General features: G+C 38.8%; 2 protein-coding genes and 1 long non-coding RNA gene across 3 annotated transcripts in view; 2 read left to right on the top strand and 1 right to left on the bottom strand.

Annotated features, from left to right (window-relative positions):
- The window catches only part of Cpsf6 (cleavage and polyadenylation specificity factor subunit 6), a 75609-nt gene extending 71361 nt beyond the window's left edge, over positions 1-4248 (top strand). The window contains exon 14 of the mRNA XM_071596958.1: positions 4011-4248. Within this exon, the coding sequence (XP_071453059.1) occupies positions 4011-4053 (43 nt within the window). The 3' untranslated portion in view covers positions 4054-4248. The remainder of the gene's footprint in view (positions 1-4010) is intronic.
- A 31-nt stretch (positions 4249-4279) lies between these two features.
- LOC139698068 (SCY1-like protein 2) lies at positions 4280-20414 on the bottom strand. The gene is made up of 13 exons (XM_071596951.1): positions 20055-20414; positions 19748-19952; positions 19138-19276; positions 16799-16951; positions 12865-13083; positions 12653-12772; positions 11788-11930; positions 11491-11650; positions 9752-9988; positions 8991-9123; positions 6688-6907; positions 6052-6291; positions 4280-5488 (listed from the first exon to the last, which is right to left on the bottom strand). Exons 1-13 carry the CDS (start codon positions 20179-20181, stop codon positions 4903-4905), a joined length of 2682 nt encoding a protein of 893 aa, XP_071453052.1. The 5' UTR covers positions 20182-20414; the 3' UTR covers positions 4280-4902.
- An 85-nt stretch (positions 20415-20499) lies between these two features.
- On the top strand, positions 20500-21608 carry LOC139697564 (uncharacterized). The gene is made up of 2 exons (XR_011702790.1): positions 20500-21056; positions 21325-21608. It is a non-coding gene; the product is annotated as an uncharacterized lncRNA (long non-coding RNA).
- The last annotated feature ends 2188 nt before the right edge of the window (positions 21609-23796 follow it).

Below are 23796 nucleotides of genomic sequence, written 5' to 3'. Positions count from 1 at the left end.
GGTTTAATGAATAGAGGGTGAGTACCCTGGAGGAATAGGCAACTTGTCCACAGCCTGTACATGTCTAGGACTGCTAAGTTAGTGTGTTTGATGATGGAGAATTGTGATGGGTAGCATTAGATAAGGGGCCAGATGTTAGAGCAGGGTTGTGATTTTTATTAAAATACACCCAGGATTGAGGAAAGAAAGGGAGGAGGGAATTCTGAAAATCAGATTTTCAGGTGATCTAATGTAGTTGTCCAGGCAGCCAAAGGATTGCAATTGCTGTCAAGTATATTGATAAATCAGTGTAATAGTGGGATCAATGTTAATGTATGAAACGTTTTTTAATGTTTAAATAGGTATTCATAAACTAGAGCAGGTGGAACTGTTAACACAGGGAAGTGCTGGGGACCAAAAAGATTCTATTGGTTGGGACATTTAACATTAAATTTAGGGTTATGCCTTTTACAAGTAGGTGTGAGTTGATGACAGGGACATTGAATAAGTATGCTAATTAAAGCTTGTTAAAACTTTGATATGGTGAAATTCTAAGAGTTGTGGGAGATGCAGCGGCTGTAACTTTTAATGGAGTTCTCCATTAATATGCATTCAAATGCAGACATTTTAAAGTGTAAGAATCATTGGCGGTTAAGGGGAATGCCTTTAAAGCTTTGAAACACCAGCATTGTAAGCAAGACAATAGGGGGAAATTGTAGGTTTGGAGGGGGGGATGGGATGAAAGATAAAACGAGTGGGCTGAAGTAAACTAGGAAGTGGTTATTTGAGGAATGGGGGAGGATGGGAGAGGATTGTTGGGAGAAATCCAAAGGAGTCTGGAAAGCTGGGCACAGCGTATTTTGTTTGGCAATGGGATGTTGAAGACTTGTGATAGAGGGAGAACTCTAGGCAAGAGAGGTAGGAATTTTGGATGGACTAAAGGGAGATAAAAAGTATGGGGTATTGAAGTTTATATTGTGGGGTTGGGTTGCCTCTTGGCTGATTATAAGAACTGGAGGTTTGTTTTTACGAAGTGTGTCGGAAAATTGAGTATATTACTTACATAGTATAGAAATTCTCATGTTAAGCAGAGAAATATTTCAACTGGAAGAGTACCTTGAGAGTTTTTATGATAATAATTGAATTGTCATATGGGATATTATTACCCAACTGATTAGTGCTCGTGGCCACTCTATTCCAATAGTTGAGTTTAATTCTCATAAATCTGCTGTGTATCTCTGTATTTCGTCTTCTTTTTTCTTTACAAATATGGCAGAGAAGGGAGTTTTCCTGCTCTATTTTCGTGAAGGACCTGTTGGCTTTATCAATGCTAATCTAGCATTGACAAAGTTCATTAGGATAATAATACTATGGCTATACTCAATAATATCTTAAAAATGCTCAACTTGGCCGTGTCATAGCGATGCATGTTTGGCTAACACGGAAGTGTTTCATGTGAACTCGTTTAGGAATGATAGCTTTGTATGATACAAATTGAAATACATAAACATGGATAATATTAAGCTATGTGTCCTAAGTTTATCTGAGTGGTCAATTTTTTTGTCTTTTGAAAGTCATGCTACCAGTTTGCTTCAGAAAGTCACTGAAATTTCCGTTTCATTAATGAAGAGATCAAGCAGATGAATGAACTGCATTGGTACTTGATGGGCAGTGCATTTCTAATGCCTAGCCAAGAAAATACTTCCAAAATCAAGTTCGGGTGTTGATACTAACAAGTATTAGTGAAGTGGATTCTTTAAGGACTGAAAGGGTTCTGTTTTACTGATTAGTCGTGCAAAAAAAGTTACCATTTTCATCTTGTTGAATTTATGTTATTCTGTATTTACTCTGTGGCTAACTTGTGCCCTTTTAGATTTATCACTGGTACTAAATTTTGAGTTTTTTATATTTGATGCCATGGTATAAACTACCAAATGTTCAAAATTTAAAATACTGTTTGGACATAAAGTGGTAAATGGCTATTGTTATGTCATTTGCACTCATTATGTCAACTATAACCAAATTAATTGAGTACCTGACAATCCTAAGTCTCAATGTGATTTGTAATACTGCAGTGATTCACCTGTTTATTAATGTTACAAGCTTACATCATATATAACAATATCTTTTAATTTTTAAATGTCAGTACTTAGCAAAATGTCTTTATTTTTATGCTATTGAACTTCTTGCACCACTAAAACATTAGTGTTACAAGATCATTTAATGTACAATTGATGGTTCATTTGTATCCTATGAAATTAATGATTAGGGATAATTTCGACTGTAAAGTTTACCTCAAGGAAGGAAATCAGGAAGCCTAATGCTTGGGTTCAAATAATAGACCATATTATGTTTTTCAGGTATGTGTGGGCAATGTTAATTTTCATTATCAGGTATTTGGCAGAACTTTGATACAATGGAAAGAGTTAGCAAACTTTTTAGTGTACAGTGTTCTCATTAACATAGCCACATGTTCAAGTTTTTCTTCATGACGTATAAAAAATGTAGCCCCTATATAAAGCAACCAATTAAGTTCATAGTTATTTTCTTTGTTTATTGTTCTCAACAGTTAAATTTCATTGAGAAATTACTTCAAGAGTTTTTTCCACCAATTTAGATCCCAGGAAGTACAGAAGTGACAATAAATAGGGCAGTTAGAGCTTTCTTATCAAAACAATGTTGAATTTAAAAAGATTCAAATTCATTTTGCATGACATCTTCCATGCTTGCAAAGTGTTTCTGGCTGAAGTTCCTAATGGAGATAATGCTGTTCCATCAATACTATTATTTTTCGCTTACTATAGTTTTTGGCATTGTTTTGCTTGGTGTACACAGTAGCTGTGTGAAATGCGCTTTTACACGAATGAATGGAGCATTCAATTGAGTCAATTCTCAAAATCTGAATCGGCCAAATGGGTTCCATGAGGTGTTTTTAGAAAATGAGGAAAACTTGATGAGTTAAGATTCTAAGACTTAAGCTTCCTGAGGTGCAAGGGATTAGACTTTTAAAAAAAGCCACAAGAAAAATTGACTATGTTAATTGAATCTGCAGATGGATTAAGTCAATTTCATATGAATTTATTTACCTTGATTTTTCCCCTTAAACTTAGAAAGTGGATAAAACTGTTGAGATAAACTTAAATTTAAGCAATTAGGGGCTAATCATCTGAGGCAGGTACTAGTTGGTGAAAGTGTTTGATGGGTTCATTATGAACATAAATGGAGCATATGCTCACCTACCTAAATTTTCAAATTCAGTTAAATTTTCAGTGCTGACATTAGTAGGGTGGGAGATATGGTAGGGCATTGGAATTTTGCCTGGAGGGCCCAGGTTCAATTCCTCACAGTTCTGGTACCCAAAAAATCACACAGCTCGGGTGAGCTGTGTGATTTTTTGGGAACCATAACTTCCTGGGAAAAGATGGGTGGCACAGGGAATATGGGGGGCCCACATACCCTGATGTGTGAATTTCACATGCTGCTGGGCTTGAGTGAACCCTACTCTATTAAACCAACCTTTGGGTGTTTATGGTTTTTTATTAGTGTAACCAAGTTTTCTTAACTTACAGCAAAAATTGCTCTGCTTATCCAATGAATACCCAGACATGTCATTGCAAGCTTTAGTGTTGGTTAAGATAATTTCAAATGATCAAAAATGAAAACTGGTTTATTGTATAAATTTTAAATGCAATTAGTTTTTGTGATTAACTCTGAAGTTCACTTGACTGTGTATGCCAGTCCAATGGTTTAAGCTGGTGCACTGATGAGCAGGAAACTGCAATTGGAATTTTTCCAAAAAATTAGTTTAATTTCTTTTGTGACCAAATAGGTTGTTACATTAGTTAACTCAAACCTTAAATAACTTTAATCCATATGATTTGTTGGCATTCTAAGGGGTTTCCACTGTTCATAAAATCCTGGTCAAGTTGACTCAAGTGAAATTCAGGTTTTAGACAAGTGTTATAGTAATTTTTAAGTTTTATTTGCTTCATGTGGATAAGTTATTAACTGACGTATGCATATATTTTCAGGGCTGTAACTGCAGAGCACTTTAATGGTTGGGAAAAAAGGTGAGGCAGGTATGTATATGTGTATCAATTTCATTTCTAAGCATTTTCAAGGCAGTTTGCCATCCTGGACAAAAATGGTCCCAAAAGTATTGGGCGTCGATTTAATACAGAGTATATTAATGTGGAAGTGTAAAATGTGGTTAACCATTTATTTATATCTAAAAAAAGAAAATTAAAGAAGTTATGGAAATGATGTATATATATATTTATATATTTTTAGCTTTATTTGCAATAAAATTTTCCTTCTCAATGATGTGTTATCATTGGTAGAAAAAAGTTTCTTTCCTCTTCTGCTGGTGCCTTCTGTACATTTGAAATCCATTGCTCGCTGATGACACCATTAGTGTGCTGCTCCCTAGTTTCATGTCAATAACATCAAACTATATAATTACTCCCAATTCGTTGGGTGGGACTGCAGCAGACAAATTCCTTCTTGAAGCTGTACCAATCCACACTATATCACTCTCCAAACATTTAACAGTGATATGACTTTGGAAAAAGCATTTAAAGCATATTTTTTGTTTTATTTCAACAGAAACACGAAGAGAACATTTACAGTGAAAACATACAACATTTTAATGCACACTAAACATTAAAAAATAAATTTTTATTTGGAATAAAATTTTTCAGTCTCATGACATAGTAATAAGGAAGAGTGACAAATCAATTGGTGCAGCATTGTTTCTTCGTGGACAATCAAGATGCACTCTAGATCAGAGCCACCAAAGTTGATGGACAAAACTGTGTGCAAGACATTATTTCTTCAGGAGTGCAACGAAATGCTGGAGCTATTAAACATAATTATAATATCCAGTATTTAAAAAAAATTGCAATCACAGTAAAGGGTTTTGATTTAACTGAGCAGATCATTGATTTCAGACGTGGACAAAGTTTTGACTCCGCTGCTCTGAGGTGATTGGGGAGTGAAGGGTAGGAGTGGGGTAGTGACATTCCACGAACCACCCCTGAGTGGTGATGGTGTCGTGGTTGCCGCCAGTGGCACCATGTTTGAGTTTCCAAGGAGTGGTTCATACATGCTCTGGCCCCCACTAGGCCTAAATGCGGCATTCCCCATGCCCGATGGTGATGCAGATTTCAGCGGATTGAGGCTTGTGTTTGATGCTGCACTGGGAAATGCCATGGCAGAAGAGGGGAGGTTCCCCATTGGCCACATGGCACTGGCACCGCCGCCTCCCCTTGGGCCATCCGTGTTGACTTGGGGAGGAGGGTGCTTGGGAGGCGGAGGGAAGGGTGCCATGTTGGCCGCTGGCACCTGGAAGAATTGTGTTTGCTTGCTTCCACTCTGAGTTCGGCTCATTTCACTCAAGTTCTTTTCAAGTAAACTCGTCTCAATGTCCTTTGGCATGAACCTTGCGGTCTCCGTTGGTCTTGGATCGAGCGCTTGTATTTGCTGCATCTGCAACTTTTGTTTTGAGAACCTGTGGAATTTGTATTTACTCATTACACATGCAAATGTGAAAAGTTACCGCAAAATCACATCTAATTTTAATGACAACGTCTGAATAGTTTCACTTCTTCAAAATATCCTACTCATGATTCTATGCCATCAGGAAGTAGCCTATATAAGTGTTTTTTTTTAACTTGAATCGGAAATGTGCCCACTTAATGCTGTGGCCGTCCACAAATCTGTCCAGCGAACACACAATGAAAGCAGTTGATGGAAACAGATTCATCAAGTGAAATGAGGAATTCAATTTCCTAACTCCTGGTTGTGCAGTGCCAATGAAATACTGTGCTTTGCCGGCAAATAACAAGGGCACAATCAGCAAATTATGTGCAACTCACAAGGACTCTTCAACTGCCTTGCATCTTAGAGAAATTAGCCCCTGGGAGACATTTGACAAAACATGAAATACATGTTAATAAATAGTTATAAATAATTAAATAGACCATTTGAAAATAATTGAATGGATTTGAATAGTGTAAAAAATAAAGAATTGCAAGAGAGATGCTTTGTTTCTTCTCAAGCAAATCTAAATACCTCAACTTGTCTTCAATTGTCAGCAGGGACGTTGGTGAAGTGGATGATGCAGCATTGGTCAAAATGCTATCAAAATTACTGGCTTCACTTTTTGGCGCAACTTCAGCACTGCCATTAATGTTTTTCATGCAGTCCTCAAGACCAAGTTCTGACAGCATGGAATCAAGATCAGACTGTGGGTTTGGCAAGGGGACCAAGTTCTCTGGGTTTCCGGAAGCTAGTGCCATTTGCAGAGCAGACCTGTGCATTTCATACAGAGAAAACATCAGAGATGCACACCTCCAGAATGATGAAATGCCAATGCTCTAGGCCAAGAAATAGACAAGTTATATACACACATCTTCACCTGGTACATTCAAATAATGGCATATATTGCAGATTTCTACAGTTATATTTTAGTCGATAACAATAGCCATTGAGATGATATAGTGGTATTTAACAAGAGATAATAATTAAAAAATGCTAGCTCATTTTAAGTTATGATTAATGCGTTCCAATTTTCCAGTACCTATCAACAAGAAATTATATGCAGCCCAGTTATTTTTTCACTGCCACAATAAATGAGAATTGCACAGAGCGGTGCATGGTTGGAGTGCCAATGCAGGGGCACACTTACGTCTGCTGGGGCACACTTACGTCTGCTCTTGCTGGATGGAGCTGAGTTGAGTGATTTTTGCCCGGTGCTCGGTCTCCACTTTGGTGACCATGTCTTTGATGAGTGCAGCAAGAGCATTAAACTGAGGCAATGAGAGTCCATTTTCTACAAGCAGAGGAAGAAGAAATGGCAGCACTTGTGTAGCCATCACTTCCTTTGTTATCCCTAGTCGCTCATGGGTTAAAGCCAGCTTGTATATACCTGAATAGACAGATGGAGAGGGCTTTTAGCCTAACTTCACACAGTGGGCTTAAAAGTTGATTAAAAACATTCATAGCACACGATAAAAGTTAAAATAAATTTATCTTTATACCATTTTTACAGCACCTTTGACAGGGAATAATTAGAAAATAAATATGTGGTGTATGTATATAGGGAGGAGAGTACATAAAAGAGAGAATAACATTTTTGTCTTTGGTTCATTTCAGTACAAGGGCAAGCATTAGTGATATACAGCAGGCATATAAGGAAATGCAGTTTTGAAGTATGAAGAGTGTCTCTTGGTCACGATTCAGTTCACAAGTCATCTTTTATGTTGTAAAAATGAAAGACTAAAGGCAAAGACAGCTATAAATAATTAGAAATAAAATAACAAAAAGGATATCACTTAATGGGAACCATTCTAAAGTTGAGATCGCGTCTGCTCAAAAACAACTTTGCAGGATTGAATTTCAATTATGATTACGTTACCTACTTCTTAGCTAATACCTTTGACTTTCAGGATGGTATTAGCCATTACTGTGGGTATTTGACTTTCAATGTGTAACGGAAACTACAAATAATGATTCATCATTTATTTTTATGACTTTACATGAGTTTTATAGAATGCACTTTGGCTTGTTCACTTATGCCGCTGATAAATTATATTATATATTTTAGGACCTTATCCAGCTGCTAACAAAATCAGAGATTCCGATGTCAAAAACAGAGATTCCAGAGGGAATTGCGAGGATTGTTCAAAGGTGGTGAACCTCAAAATGGAGTACGTCATCTGTTGAATGAGATGAGTAGACGAGAAGAATTTAATTCACTTGAAACAAAGCCAGTGCTCATCACATCTGGTTTGCGTTCACTAATTAGAATATCCATTTCTAGCCTCTTATTGCTCCTGCATAATGCCTGAAGCAATGAAGCACCTTGCCTGCACTGTCCCACCTGTGTTGATAGGCCAAGTCTCGGGAAAGAGTACTTTTCCATATAAAGATTGCAACGCAAAGGTAAACATTTTGTCACAAAGATTTCTGTCTTTGCTTCCATGGGAGGTCGCATAGCAGCCTTGAGACAATTTTAACTATCCAATTTCCAGGACATGCTCTTCCAAAAATCCCATTAAATCTTCCTTAGTCGTTCCTGGTTTGAATTCCATAGTTGAAGATGCAAACGTCATGGCACTCCAGAGAGAGAGCACTTCTTATCCGAGAGCCCACAGATGCTTTACAAGTGCATCTAGTTTATGGCCAACAAAAGTGAAGTCCTCATTTTCTATGTAAGAATCCTTATTTACTGTTTTTTCACCAGAAGCATTATAAGGGACAATGGCATCGCTTAAGAATTGCTAAGGAACGTAATTATCAAGAAGAAACCTCCAAAGAGTGACACACTAACATATTTCTATTTTCATCACTCATGAACCAATGCACAACTTTTAGGCTAATATTTAGCCGAAGGATCTAAGAGAGAGTAGAGCAGTTTTCACAGAGAATGACTACAAAATCAAAATTTGACCATGGAAAGCATGTACCCTGATCGTCAGTCCTCGTGCTGTAAGCCCATCTTGAATGCTTTAAAAAAAATGTCCTAGCGCGAGAGGATAAAACACTTGGAATAGATGGGGATCGAGATGGTGCGGGGGCTAACGTACTGGCTTCCCACCCTGAGGGCGCGGGTTCAAATCCCGGCGGTGTTGAATATTTTTCAGAGGTATCTCGATCCCTACTTGAGGTGCTTTGTGGAGGGCACTTTGAGGGAGTACGCCGTCCGTCGGATGGGACGTTAAACTGCGGACCCCTTGGCGCCTTTCGTAAAGAGTAGGCTAATGCCGACGCCGGGTTTCTCTCCACCCTTCATCCTTTCCTGTCCATCCCCTATGGCGCAAATGACCTTAGCTGTCGGTCGCCTCCCCTCAAAACTACTACTTGGAATAGATTTCAATGATGATTATTCTACTAAGACTTATTATGGTCTACTAACCATCTTATTTTGAAAATGTCATAGTTTCTTTCCATGAGCACCAATGTTGCATACAGGAGAGAACAGACTGATTATTAAAACTAATTCATCTCACCAAGAATGCCCATTAGGACAGCAGGCTCCCTCGACGGTATCTGAGGGAGGAGTGGGAGGACTTCATCCAAAACCAGCCATTTGTCCAAGTGCTCAAGGAGACGCCCTACGCACACTAGACAATTCACACGAACCTAGAAACAAGATATTGAAAACCATAAAATGAGATTCACAAGGATGAAGTCCTAATGTTAGATGCAAAGATTTGCATATGCACCCAGCTAGTTACTGTGCCACGTCGTTGCACTGTTTTTGTTCTCAATCTCTGCAATTTGACCCCTTTGACATCAGCAAAACAATATCATGTTTAGGAGATTTTGCTTATTTAAAATTGACCAATTAAACATAGACTTAATAGCCACTAAAACATATCAATTTGAAATAATGAATTTCATTCTTAAGAACATCTGCTGAAAAATAATTATGGCAAAAATATTCACACAAAGTGGTTTAGCACAAGATTTATTACGATGAGGCAGCTTTAAATGTTCTACTGGGCTTCTGCAAGACCCAGGTGCGATACAAAGGTTATCTTTTTGTGTCATGTTCAGAAGTAATGAATTCAAAAAATGAATCCTTGATCGCAATTCGGAAAATTTTGCCAATGCATTATGATTTTTATGATATTTTAAAACTCTTGCTTTTTTTCAAGTCAAAGCATGAAAAGACAAGGTTGTAGGTGTATTTTTTTAAAACTTTAAATGTTAATAGCTTACGACTTCCTTCAACAACGTTCATTTCTGAGTTAGACCATTTACTCACAGACACATAGGGAGTAGTGAGAGCCAATCGCTTGAGCCGTGGGATAAGAGCATTTTTCACGGCCGTGTAGTCAATCAGGGATGCAAACGAAGGCAGCACCGACAAGCACAGTTCCTGGAGAGGTTGCGCATCTGAGTCAAGGGCTCGGTGAAGCATGGGCATGACATCCGAGCGCACCACACTTGCTGGTGTCAGCTTCAGCAGCAGTGCCATGCGCTGCATGAATATTAACAGGATCTACATCGGGGAGTGAAGAGGCAATTTAATTTCAGCCCTTTCCTCCAAGAGACAAAAAAGAATAAGATAAATATTTAGCTAAAGAATTGGCTACATCAGAAAGAACAGAATGGACAAGTACTGTGATGCTTGTCCACAGTTTATAGGGTCAGTTGCACACCCTTTCAAGGACAGGAGAAGAGTCTGGTGAGGGGGAAGGATAAGGAAGGGATGAACAGAAGTGGAAATTCAAGTGAATTTTATCTTAAAAACTCTGTCCTCTTAATAAGTGTTTAGAAAAATCAGTTTCTGACATTTCTTTTGAAGCATTGTAATTATAGTATAGCTATAATAGGTATAATTACTAGTTATTTTGAGATCCATGATAGTTAACTAAAATTCCTTCAGGAGGGGAAAAAGTCGAGGGGCAAAGTCGGTCACACTTGCAATAAAAAAGTGGTGTGCAGACAACCTTCTAGACTTAATTGCAAATAAAAGTAAAATAGTATACTTTGCATGCAATAAGAATGGGACAGAATGTAAATTTCTAGGTGTGTGCAAATATTTCTTGGGATATGCATGTAAAAGCCCTTCAACATAAGCTCAGTTCACCTGGCTATTTATTAACAAAACCTGTATGAAACTACAAGTAAAACTGTACTACTCAATTTATACTATGGAGAAATTTATTCAAATATATAGTATAGTATTATGGGGATCAGCTGCTATTTATCAAACCATCTTTAAAATGCAAAAGAAGGCTGTTGGAACAATAACCAGGAAACCTCACAATGCTCCATCAAGGCCTATTTTCCATGAATTAACTTTGCTACCACTCCCGTGCATCTACATTATGTTTTTAATTCTATATATAAAAAATAACATTGGAAACTATTCTCTTAACTCTGCCTATCATCATCATTACACCAGAGGCAGGAATGACTTCCATTATGGGAATATAAGAACTAAAGCATTGAAATTAGGACCCAATGAAATGGGCATCAGATTATATAACAAACTACCCAAAAGTGTAAAGGATACAAAGGGAACTGCTGCATTCAGGCATAAATTAAAAAGATATCTCCAGCGTAATATGTTCTACTTGGTTGACAAATATCTCAACAATATTCCCAACCAGAAAGTTCATACTTATAGTTTCGAGCAATGGTCATGGTCTGATTCATGTTGGTGATCAATGATTTTTCTGAATTTGATACTGCATGTGCATGTTACAGCCGATGTTCATGGGTTTGTACCAAACATTTATGTAACTATGAGCATCATTTCTTTTATGTACCTTAATTGATCCTGTGTCTTTGCTCCTTTTCGATGTGCCTTATATCATGTACATACACCACCTACCCGGTATTTTTGTATTGTGATCTCTGGGCAAAAATGAAATAATAATAATACGTATTAAGTGTTGGGGAGAATGTGCAGGTTTCATGCAATCCACACAACTAGAGTCATTCCACATAGATTTCTGCTTCCTCCTCCTCATCATGAGAAAATCCATCACTAACCTGTATTGGGTCTTGGATCTTCATGACTGGCAGCAGATGGGGAAGAATGTTGTGCTCAAATTCTTCACGTGAACAATTCTGGGCAATGGCCATTACGTTTGGTAAGACAAATGGAACCATACTGGCATTGACAAACTCTTTCACCAGGCATGGAATGATCCTGTTTGAGATAACATTATACTTTTAGTCAAGGCAAATGAATAAGCTGGGTTGATCCCACTAAGAATATTTTACTCAAGTGTTCAGCAAGTGAGTGTTAGCGAGAGAGTTAAGCGAGTGTTCAGAATAGTGCCTCACCTGTAGAGGCAAACACGATGAGGCAGCTTGGGTATAACCTGTGGAAGTCCTTTATAGAATTGAGATTTTTGCAGATTGTCCCATTGGAAAAGAGAATCCAAGTAATTCAATGTTTTGACACCAACATCTTCAAAGTATTCAATCTGGAAATGAAACAGCATAAAAAATTATGCAGGTGAACTCAGGAAATCTCAAAAAATTACCCGAGAATTACCAGAGACATAGGCATATCTCGTTACGTTAGGCTTACTGCCAATTAATTAAGTTTTTTTAGACAAAGATATACTAAGTGATACCTTAAATGATACTATTGACATACTCCACAATATAATAACACTTGTTTACATGTGAATTGACGATCAATTAAAGAAAAAAACACTCGAGACAACAAATTAAGGACTAGGCTAAGAGCAAGAGCCCATGCTAATTAGGGGAGATAGTCTTCTACCTGAAAAGAGTTCTAAACCTTCCAGAGTATTAAGCTGTTGAATTATTGTAATACAAATCAGAGAGAAGAGTAGAACCACAGGTGATTGAACCAGTTGTATTCATTACTGCATATTCTATTAGCACCAAAAGATTAAAAGAGTAGCCAGTCGCGTGTCTGGCAAATCTCTTAAGATGCATGGCTGCCCAGACCCACATGCCCTCGCACATACTTTGTGCATTTTTAACACCTCTACGGAATTAAAAGAAGTAAAAACCATGGTATCATTATTTGAAACACGGAAACCAATGCCACAATTGTTTTTCCTGGACCACTCTGCTTTATATTTTCCCTTCCAAATCTCAGAAGCATTGAAATGTCTCGATATGATTCCTAAGGAGGTTTCACAAGATGTGCTGCAATTGAGCTCGGCACTACCTTAATAAATTGGTGGGCATCAGGCCGCAATTCTGGCGTGGCAGACAGCATCATCCGCACGCAGTCCCTCAGTCCCTCGGGCACGCAGTCAATACCACTGACTGCGTTGGCTCTCTTCAACTGTGGACAGAAATCATGGGGTTGTGACAACAACCAAACGCAATGGGAAGGGAGCAAAGGAAAGGCAAGCTAGACAAAAGCACAATTGGCACCTCAGCTGCGCTTCTGGCAAAGCGACTCCACTGCCCTTCGCAGCGGAGGGGAGCCTGCCCCCCTGATGAGAAAAGGGCATACGACAGGGCACCCAAGGAGAAGAGGTCGGATGCAGGGCTGTGACTGAGCGTGAGAGCCATCTCGGGTGCGAGGTAATCCAGATTGGGGAGTGAGCACGGGTGTCCATCCGATGGGAACTCCTCAAAGGGCCAGTGGGGCTGAAAGAAACAATTGCACCTCTCAGTGACATAAGAAAGCAAGTCTTTTTTGGATGATCTATAGGTAGGGAGAGTCTTTTCACACTTCACTCACCAAGTTATCATTAGAATACATTAAAAAGAATAAATAAATAATTTAAGTTTGAATACACAGTAGCTTTTGTTGTGCTACATAATAATAAAATAAACAACTTTTTTATTTTTGTGGTAGATGGTAGAAATTTTGACTTCTTCTACGGCAGGGATCTCGTACGACAGTAGAAGGGAAGGGAGAAGGCAGGGAGAGATTTGCCAAACTGGGGCAACATTTAAGCAGGAGGGGATAGAAGTGTTATTTTTCACTTCACATTAAAGGTGTGGAGGGGGCAATGCAATTGGTGACTGATTCATTAATGCCGTTTTAATGATTTATTTGGCACTATCTCTTCTTCAGGTGCTTGGAGTGAAATGTTTGACATTGACAAGGATAACAGGGAAAATAATGGCTTGGGAAAAGTTTGGTTCAAGAGGGGAGGGGTATGCGGGATAGCATACGACTGATAAGGTCACTGTTAGAAAGGAATGCAGACTATAAGCAGGATGTATTGCGAGTGATTTGTGGATTTTAAGAAGGCTTTAGACAGGGTGGATTTGGATCTAAAATCAGGATGGTCAGGAATAGGCAGGGTCGTCTTTTACCATAAAATGCTAAAAAAGCCCTGGGAAAAACAAAGCAGCTAGATAAGTGGGTGATCACACTTTCGTTAGTCAGTCAGTCAAGGGGTAGTAATTACTGCTGCGCACATTGCCAAATCAGTGAAACAGGTATGAGAGGAGAACCAATGTTGTTGGTGGAAATTGAAAGACCAGGTTAAATATTAATAAAGGAGGGAATTGATTAAAGCAGGTAGGACAGTTCATCTATATAAGAAGTGCTTAAAATTAAAAAAAAAAGATTAATTAATGAGCACATTAAAAAAACTGTATTAGATAAAAAAAAGCCCTCATGAAGAGGAGTTCACAACAGGGACTCTGAGTGAAAATGTCAAGAAAAGATAAGTGAAAATTTTTAATATGAAGTATAGTTTTAAGTCTTCAAAATTTGGTTGCTGAGGCATGAGGATGAGTATAGACGAGAGGCATTTACACACGTGGACGTGGCGCAGAATGGAATACATTGACCTAACAGGAAAGAGACAAGAGGCATGATACAGGAAGAGAGAAAGCTGTAGAGAACTCAAAATAAGCTGGAAAATTGGACGCAGGGCACGTTGAGAGTGATTGCTGGAGACTGATAAGGAAGAGGGGAGAGAAAAGAAGGGTGAGGGAGGCAGGCGAAGGAAGTAATAGTCAGGTTGAATGGAATGACGGGAGGAAGGGAAGAAAGGGTGCAAGGTTGAGGTGGAGGAGTATTAAAGAGATGGTTCAGTGCAACATAAGGTTAGAGGGTATTCGGGCTGGTGTGAGGAGGGACTCGTGAGGTAAAAACTCAAGAAAATTTGAAGCCTACAAAAAATTAGTTTTTTCCTGAAAAAATGGTACAATTTGGGGTAAAATCATGTAGTAATGCAGAAGAAATAATAATACTATGCACTACCTTGTCCAATAAATATGCAAACTGAGGCCATGAAAACTTTATTTTGCAAAATTTAGTCTACATCGATTTTGTCTGCTTTTCAAAGTACTCTCCATTCGTGGTTGCTATGCACTTGTTCCATCTTCTTTTCCACTATTTATAAAGCACCCTTGGAAGTCCTCGGCAGTTGGGCTTTTTAATTTTCTCGTTGTTTCTTGCTTTATTGTGTCCCCACATCTTCCCAGCGAGGAAAAGTCTCAGGGGGTACGATCTGGTGTATAAGGAGGGTAATGAAGGATGGTGATTGAATTTTTTTCCAGAAACTGACGAGCAATCAATGCTGAATGTGCAGGTGCATTGTCATGGTGAAGGATCTATCCATCATCTTCGGTTAAGATAGCGCTCACTATTGAGTTTTCTTCATTCACTTCAGCAGCTACCCAGAGGGCCCGGGTTCAAATCCTGGCGGTGTTGAATATTTTTCAGAGGTGTCTCGATCCCTACTCAAGGTGCTTTGTGGAGGGCACTTTGAGTGAGTACGCCGTCCGTCGGATGGGACGTTAAGCTGCAGACCCCTTGGTGCCTTTCGTAAAGAGCAGGCTAATACTGATGCCGGGTTTCTCTCCACCCTTCATCCTTTCCTGTCCATCCCCTATGGCGCAAATGACCTTAGCTGTCGGTCGCCTCCCCTAAATACTACTACTACTTTGGACATTTTTTTCGACGATCGGTAAGGACAAGGGACCGCACACGATCAATTTTATCGTCAACACAGGTGGTTGAAGGTCGTCCCAGCCTTGCATCATCCGTGGCATATTGTTGGCCATCTTTAAAACACTTAATCCACTTGAGAGCGGATGTTTTCTTCAGAGCATTATCACCGTAATCAGCTGTTAACATTTCAGTAATTTCTTGATAACTTTTACCGCACTTCATCAAAACATATGATGTTGATTCTTTGCTCCGTGATTTTGTCAATTTCCATTTTAGAAAAACAGTAAAAACAAGGACAACAGAGACTAGCATAACTGGCACATACGCACAGCTTTACGATCCGCCAAGCACAGACGGCTCATTGGGTTAAAAGGCAACTAGCGCCGTTGGTGGGCCAGGGGCTATATCGTCCACGTCATGGCTGCCAGATTGCACCAGTTCGCACATTTAATGCACAGACCACACAATCCCCCTCTGTTTGGCACTATTGGAAATACTTCTAGAACTTGCAATGACTTTTCTGATGTAGTGGGTTTCTATGAATGCTTCAATGGCAAGGGTCACTTTGCACCAATGGTAATTCTATTCTTTGGGATAAGAGATGGCAGCGCTGCCAACAAGGCACCACTTTCAGTCGGTTCCATCAAATAAACATTCCTGAAAAACTATTGAAACTGATTGACAAAAGGGAAATAAGTAATATATTGATAATGAAGCTAGAAGACTGCACACATGGAGGCATTATATTATTTCTGAGACTGAATAATTGTCATTTCACTAAGTAAAGGAAACTTGGTGGTGGGAAGAGATGACATGGAGACTTTCAAGGAGCAGGATGAAATGGGTGTGCCATGACGGAAGGAGAAAGAACTTGGGAAAGTTGAGAAAAATATTCCATTCACAATAGTAAAAACATAATGGGTAAAATATTAATCAAAACATCTGAAAAGATGAGAAGAATATATAAAAAGGAACCACAAGATCAGGGAGTGTAATGAAGACGATTCAAGGGGACATTGTAATTTCTACCAATACCGCAAGCAAGTTATTGCAAGTTCCAAAACGTAAAACCCACAGCACTGTTACTGAAGGTGCTGCCAGTTAGGACAAAAATATAAAAGGGGAGTTTTCCCAATCCAGTAAAACATCTTTTTATCCTTCAGGCATGTTGCTGCACGAGCATCTCCCAGCTGCAGACTGGTAAAATATAATGAAAAATGTCAAAAATAATAGATATCATTTCTGAGGCAGTCTTGAGTGCTGATTTCCTTGGTGATTCAAACAGTATCCCCCCGCCCGCCCACTACAACAATTTTTTTAATAGACAACTTTAAACCCATCTATCAGCTTGTTATCCAAGAAAAGTAACGAAATTAGAACCAAGCCGAGATCTTATCTTTAACAATTCACTTGGAATGCTTGAATAGAAGAACTTGGTTTACTCACAGGAGATCCGGGCGTGGAATTCCGATTGCCTACGCAGAATTCAAATCCAAATATTTTCCAAGCACCAAGAGCATTAACCACCACACACTCGGGGCAAATATTCCGATGAAGGAGCTTCACGTCATTGTGGAGAAAAGTTAAGCCTTGTCCAATCTGTAAACAAGCAGAGGCACATGAGCCAGGAGAAGACCAATGACAATTTAGCTAAAACAGAATTCCTTCCACAGGGTATATGTTCAGAAATTATACATGCATTATTATATATAGGGTCCAGCACTTAAATCCAGACGAGCACGGGTTTCCTTGAATGAGAGTTCCTCACCGGGTTAGCGAGACCTTCACCAGACTTCTCCAAAGCATTATACTTAACCGCAATATCGTGCAATACAGTTGATCTGGGGTACCAAAAGAATCGAACCATTTCGAAATATAATGCCCAGTATGAGCACTTTCGATAATAGTGGCTCTTCTATTGTATTCCATACTTGTACGTAACATATCGGCCATTTTGAGGTCATGACTGTTTACTAGATGCCTGTAGCTTTCAAGAACGCCAATCACAACCTCCAGTGGAACTACGATATGGCGTGAAATTGAAATTTGTCCGTATGCAAGTGCCCCACCCTGTAGTTACTGGGTAGAATTATTATAAATTGAAAACATACTTGGCAACAAAGACTAGAGCAATAAAAATCAATGATAGGCGCATATTTTTGAGCAAATATATGGAGAATTGAAGACCATTTTAATTTACCATTTTGCATCAGGTGTATGCTATTAGATGGCACTGAGAGATTTACTTCTGTTATGCCTGTGTCCATCCTAAGCCTACCTCAAATGGGTAGACTACTGAATAAGAGTGATTAGCTCTGCTATTCCACCTCACACAGCCCTACCATAATATTTCCTCACCCCCTTATTCTGTTTTCTCATTTCATGTCCTCAACTTCATCTCAACCATTCCTACTCTGACAACTGCAGTCCTCTTTTGTCTTTTGTCCAGCTGGTTTCGTCACATCTGTGCGTCATTCCAAGGATTTAATTTATGCCCACCCTTGTGATAATTGTCTGACATCTGTTCCAGGGGACCAAGTAGCCCATAGTAGCCAGGCCTCATTACTATGCTGGACTCCATCATAATTGCAGGGAATCAAGGTGGTACCCTATTGCCTTCCTCAACAGTGTCCCTCATGCGAAGCCATCAATTTGAATCGCCAACCCTGTGAGATCTGACACCATTGCATCCACCTCAACAAAGAACATAGGCTGAGTGGACTACCTCTCATGTGGGCTCTTTTCTTTTTTGAGTGAGAGGTCAAAACTACCACCACCTGGTTTCTGTCTCCAAACCAATGTTGTGGCCTCACCAGGAACAATTAGCTTTGCTCTCATCAGCACAGTTCTAGGAGTCATCGGAATGCTCAAGTCCATGGGGAGGGACTGTTTTCAATGGGACACTCAATTCTGAGATACATAAAATGCTTCATAAGCATTGCCGTTAGAGCTTAATTTATTTATTTATTTTGCATTATTCTGAAAACAGCACTTTGACCTTTACATTGGACTTTAAACATTGATAAAACAATTTGACAGTTACATACAATTTTTTTATGTTGTTTGGTTTGCCTTGTGAGCCTTAAAAACAACAAATAATATCTTTTTCAAACAGCCGTTTACTGGATTCCATTACAGAAAGTACAAAAATTCTGAAATGGCAGATCCTGGCCCGCAGATTCCACCCATTATTTGGGTCAGTGAACAATCATTGAACAAGATTTCCAGTGCTATTTTCATAATCCTAAATACAGTAGTCATTTGCCTGTATTATTCTCCCTCCTGGACTTAAATATTCTTCCTATTGGCATCATATTGGCAATAGGCAACTAGATCAAAAGCCACTGCACTAACATAGGCACTAGCATAATATTGGGTCAATGATGAAAACATTATTTGCAGTTATTCACTGATAGTAGCCCAACATCACTCAATAGTACGTTATTGGCAGTATGCAAGCCAACATTATTATTTCAATGTGTGTTCATATCGGCTGCCCTATCGAGACAGCTTTCAACTCCTGTTCCCTGATATTTGGCAGATAGCGGATGAATTTCTGCTGGGGTCGGGATAGAAATAATTATTTTTATACAATTTTTTTTTCATTTTTATGGTTGCTGATAAGGAAAATTCATGAATATAAGACCAATGGAATGCTTAGTCTTACATTTTAAGATATTACTTACTTTCTCGGAAATTCACCACTACTATTGCCACCCACATGCAACTCATCAGAAATAACCACGATATCTATTTTTCAAATTTTTAAAATAATTAACACTCACCTGCATCAGCCCATACTTGATCTCTAATTCAAAAAGCTTGTAATCACGTAAGTGAGGTGGTGACGGCAAGTTGGTATTGTTTCCTAGAATATTTGCAAGACTTGCAAAAACTGGTTCAGTTGCAAAAGCAAGGCTCTCCCTGGAACGTCAAAAAGAATAATTATTCCAGCCGATTTCAAAACCATCGTGTATTCCTTATACTATTAAATTGCAGAAGAACTTACACGTTTATTTATCATATACATTCAGAAAGGAAGGACAGAAGTGCCTCGCAGATAAAATGAGCCCAGGCACAAAATGACTCACAAATGGGTGACTTTGCTAAAAGGTAGCTTCAAGCATTGGTGTAATCAAAGAAACAAACGTTTAAGCTTATTACGAACTGCATTTCTTTGTCCATTTTTTGTCAATTTAACAGACGTTTCATTGATTTCTTGGAAAGCATTATTGTACCTACTTCATGACTGAAAATACCAATCGCCCTCCCTCACCAAGTCCCCATTTGATTACATATTTACAGGCACAAACATATTAACGAAAGAAACAGGCGAAATCAGCTCATGCTTGCATCTTTCTTTAGGGTGGTATTGTTAACTTAAAAGATTTTTACCTTGATTCTTCAAGTGGGTGCTGCACAACGAGTATCTGTGGATGCCTTAAGCGAGTGAGCTGTCCTATTCCCCTCTTAAGTGATTCTAAAGTAGCTTCTCTGTCTGATTTACTCCAACCTTCAAAGAGTCTCTTTTCAAGCAGGAATATTGAAGCTTCCTGCTTAGTAGATTTCTTATATCCAGAATACACCTTCCACAGCAAACCTAATACATATTTTGTATGAATAAAGCCTTTAATATTAACCTATTGACCTTAGGTCGATAGTCACACGTTTACAGGTTGTAACATTTACACCGATCACTTACCTGGGCCTGCACTTGCAACATGATTCGTTATTTCGAATTCCCTCGTCACAGGATTACCAGGAAGTACTCCAGACAACTGTGAAACTGTGTTACTTACTGAAGAGTAAAATTTATTGAAAACATCCATTTCGAAGCAAATTTACTGCCGTAACATCTAAAAACGTCACTTGACTAAATAATCACTGAAATAATCAGCTGAGCGATTGCCTACGCCATACTTTTGCATTGCTTCCGTCTGCGAAAATCATATGCTGATAATGGAATGTCACTCCACGCCGAAAATCGATCATTTAATAGTTTAATGAAATCATTGATAAAATTATATTATTTACGTTCAACACGGCGGATTGCGAGACACAGTCATTCTATCCTGGTACATAATCAACCCTCTAGATGGCACCATGAAGTTGAAGAATTCTTCTGGGATTATGCCGGTTATCAAACAATTGAAAATATAACTGATTTTCCGTGAGAATTCCTGCTTAGGTTGTTCGGTTTACATATTCTCTATATATTTACCAATTTTAGTGATTGTATAAAGTTGCCTTAAATTTTACGTTAATAATTTTCACCTGAAATGACCTTGACCTGATATTAGTGATTATTGGGGTATTGTGAACAATTTGAAGTGAAATGAGTGAAAGGAAAATATCCCAACCCAAGTCGGTTACTTTTTTCCTCTCGGGAGAAAATGCACAATTCGGTTAAGATTTGTCAATCTTCTGGGGTTGCGAGGCATGTTAGGGTCACTGAGAATAAATTCCGCATTCTAGGGATATTAAGACAAAATCCCTAATTTTCCCGTCACGATGGTAGGGTACACGTCTATCTGCAGCCGGTTAGTTTGGTTACGATTGTAGAATTACCATTTCATTTAAACAATAATTATAATGTATGTGCCGAGCAAGAAATAGTCAATGTATATTGTTGATGTATTTTTAAAGAATAACGACCGCAATGCCTGCGGTGCAAACGAGAAAGTTTGCTGCCAATGCAGCTGAAGTAAGTACTTTACCTTTTAAGAGTTGTTGTTCTTCTAGGAAACTCTTCTCCTTTATTGTGAACGTGTGCCAAATGCTAGTAATAAGAATTTGAACTTTAAAACTATCATGAAGGGATAAGTGTACTTTTTACAATGATAGTGTATTTTTTACAACTTTTGGGCATGCTATTATTAGGTGTCATGTACAGTGTACCAAAGAAAAATTTTGATGTGGCACTGCTCTTTCAAATGTTGTAATAGCAAACTCAGAAATTGTCACATTTGCAGGATTGAAGCTATAAACTGCCGCTGAAGTCTCAATCATTCCCATTGGAGATATGTCTGGCATTAGCCGAGGAAGTGCTGTGGCTCCAATGCCTGGTTTTGTGAAGATAGTTCTGGTTTATGGTGGAGATATCATGAATACTGGAGATCCTTGATCAATCGTAATTTCCTTGAAAATGTAAGTAAGTTCTGGAATATATCAAGCCTTATTTCATGCACATACGCCATCCACCAGGTATTTTTGTAATATGATGTTTGGGCCAATAAAATTTATTATTGTTATTATACCTATGACATTTTTATCATCATTTTAACGACTTTACACTTCATTCCTTTAATGTTTTTGACAAAGTTTGGACATTCTCACATTTTTTGAGTCCAATGACATCTCTAGTGATTTCATTAATGATGCTCGTTCACATTGCTAGACTGCATATGAAACTTAAGTAAGGATCACCGTTGTAATTAAAAAAATACTCATTTACTTCTGAATTCCTTCAAACTAGTAAAAAGGAATTACCATGGCAGAAAGCAGCCCATTATTAAAGTAAAGATCGGCAGGCAGACATGCTACCTCTGGTCCATCCCCATCCCTTTACTCTAGGACTGTCAATGGCATTTTGACATGATGTCCTCATTTGCAATTTCAATTCTGCCCTTCCTGTCAAACAAGGCACATTTGTCAGAGTATCAGTAATTTTCTGAAGGGTTGTGGAGAACAATGTAGTCACATAAAATTAATAGATTAAAAGTGAAAGTTTCTTGCTTACTAAGAGAAATTGGTATTATTATTACTCAAATTTCAAACCTGTGAAAGCTTACATTGAGATCTCTCTCAAAACAATAAAAACTCAACATAAAACTCTGCCAAGGTCGCCAAACAATGGGAGACGTAACTAACTTTTTACGCACATTGAAAACTTGAAAATCTTTGCATTTATAATATCATCAAAAGGTGGGGTTGGGCAGAGGGTGTAGGGGACTGGGGTGGTTGTGGAATTGAGGAGAGGGGGGTAGGTCCACGGTGGCTAGTCACTGGGTTCCAGGTGGGGGAGAGGGTGCTCTTAGGGTATGTTTATGAGGGGGGAGTGGAAAGGGAAAAGGTGGCCATTGGTGATGGTTAAACCTTTCTTGGTGTGCAAGTTAACATGGCCCATTGTTTGCGGATGACCATTCATCTCACTTTGGCTCCTTGTGTATAATCTGCAACATTAAGTCCACCTGATGACCTTAGCGTTCCTCCGCTCACACCCAAAGACTTCTTGCCTTGTGTCGAATGCCCATGTATGTTGCCTCGCAATCTGTGCATTGGAGACTGTAAACTTAGCACTGCTGAACAGTCTCCGCAGGATCTTTCACTAGTGGGAGAAGGTCGAGAACAGAATCTTAAAAGCCTGCTAATTATTCTCGTTAGTATATCAGATCTGAGAATGGAAATTGGGTATTAAGCATCCAAAAACCCATCCGGAAAATATTACTCTGTTATTTATTGCAAACATGTGAGGCTTGGTAACCAAAAACAGGGCGAGGAAACCGATGATGATGAGATGATTAGAAAGATGGATGAGAGAAGGAAAAAGAAGACTATAAATATGGAGTTATGGAGAAGGAAGCACCAAGAGTTCCATGATAAGCTTAGGCGTGAAACAAATGGGACGAAGAGTGGTGGAACATGCAGTGCAAGGATATGGAAAGTTTACAGAGGAAGGGCGAGATAGGTGTGTTACACAGGAAGGGGAAAGCACTGTCAGGAAGTAAGTAAGAAGGGACAATCGTAGCAAGCAATCTGAGATAAGTCAGGAAATATATAAGTTGAACTAGAAAAGATACAAGAGAGGTGGAAGGAATATATAGAGGTATACTGTAGGATGTACATTAAAGAAATTAGACCAGCTAGATTATATTTATAGACTGAAGAGCACAAGAAACAGATTTACTGAAGCTGAAAAAGATAAAAAAACTATTTAGAATGTGAGAGTCCTTGGACAAACTTAAATACTCAAAATGTAGGAATGGGAAAAGTTCTCCGGGTAAATGAATGAAAAAAATGACTGAAGTGCCATATTATTATTATTAGGTAATCTACCGGTTAAGGTAGGTTTTTGGATGGACACAGCTAATAAATAAAACATTTTGCAACTACTAACAAAACACAAAATTCAGCATCCCTATATCAGGTCCCTCTTCATCTCTGAGTACTTTCTTCCTATCTTCATACCGTCCAAAATCCCTATCCTGTTCCTTCCCTTTCCTCGTTTGCCTAACATTCTCCCCTCAATTACAGTCTTCCACATCCCACTGCCGGTCAACACCCCCTTCATCCACTTTTCCTGCCTCCATAGGATTTCTCCCAACAAACCCCTCTCTTCATCCACCATACCAAGTACTTCCTCATTTGTTTTCTTCTCGGTCCATTTCACCTTATCCATTCTTCTCCACACCCTTATTTCAAAACCCTCCAGTCTACGTCTATCC

Source organism: Hetaerina americana, unplaced genomic scaffold (genome assembly GCF_022747635.1).
Source record: "Hetaerina americana unplaced genomic scaffold, ioHetAmer1.1.p SCAF_8, whole genome shotgun sequence".
In the NCBI taxonomy this organism is placed as follows: domain Eukaryota; kingdom Metazoa; phylum Arthropoda; class Insecta; order Odonata; family Calopterygidae; genus Hetaerina; species Hetaerina americana.
The sequence above is the reverse complement of the archived record's forward strand: the minus strand, read 5'-3'. Positions and strand labels throughout refer to the sequence as shown.

What these genes read in the sequence shown, in the direction of transcription:
- LOC139698068 (XM_071596951.1), bottom strand. Translation starts at nt 20,181, where the DNA reads ATGGATGTTTTCAATAAATTTTACTCTTCAGTAAGTAACACAGTTTCA. An exon ending in TGTTGCAAGTGCAGGCCCAG is followed by an intron (nt 19,953 to 20,054) that starts GTAAGTGATCGG and finishes AATATGTATTAG; the next exon opens with GTTTGCTGTGGAAGGTGTAT. An exon ending in ACAATTGAAGACAAGTTGAG is followed by an intron (nt 5,489 to 6,051) that starts GTATTTAGATTT and finishes CAAATTCCACAG; the next exon opens with GTTCTCAAAACAAAAGTTGC.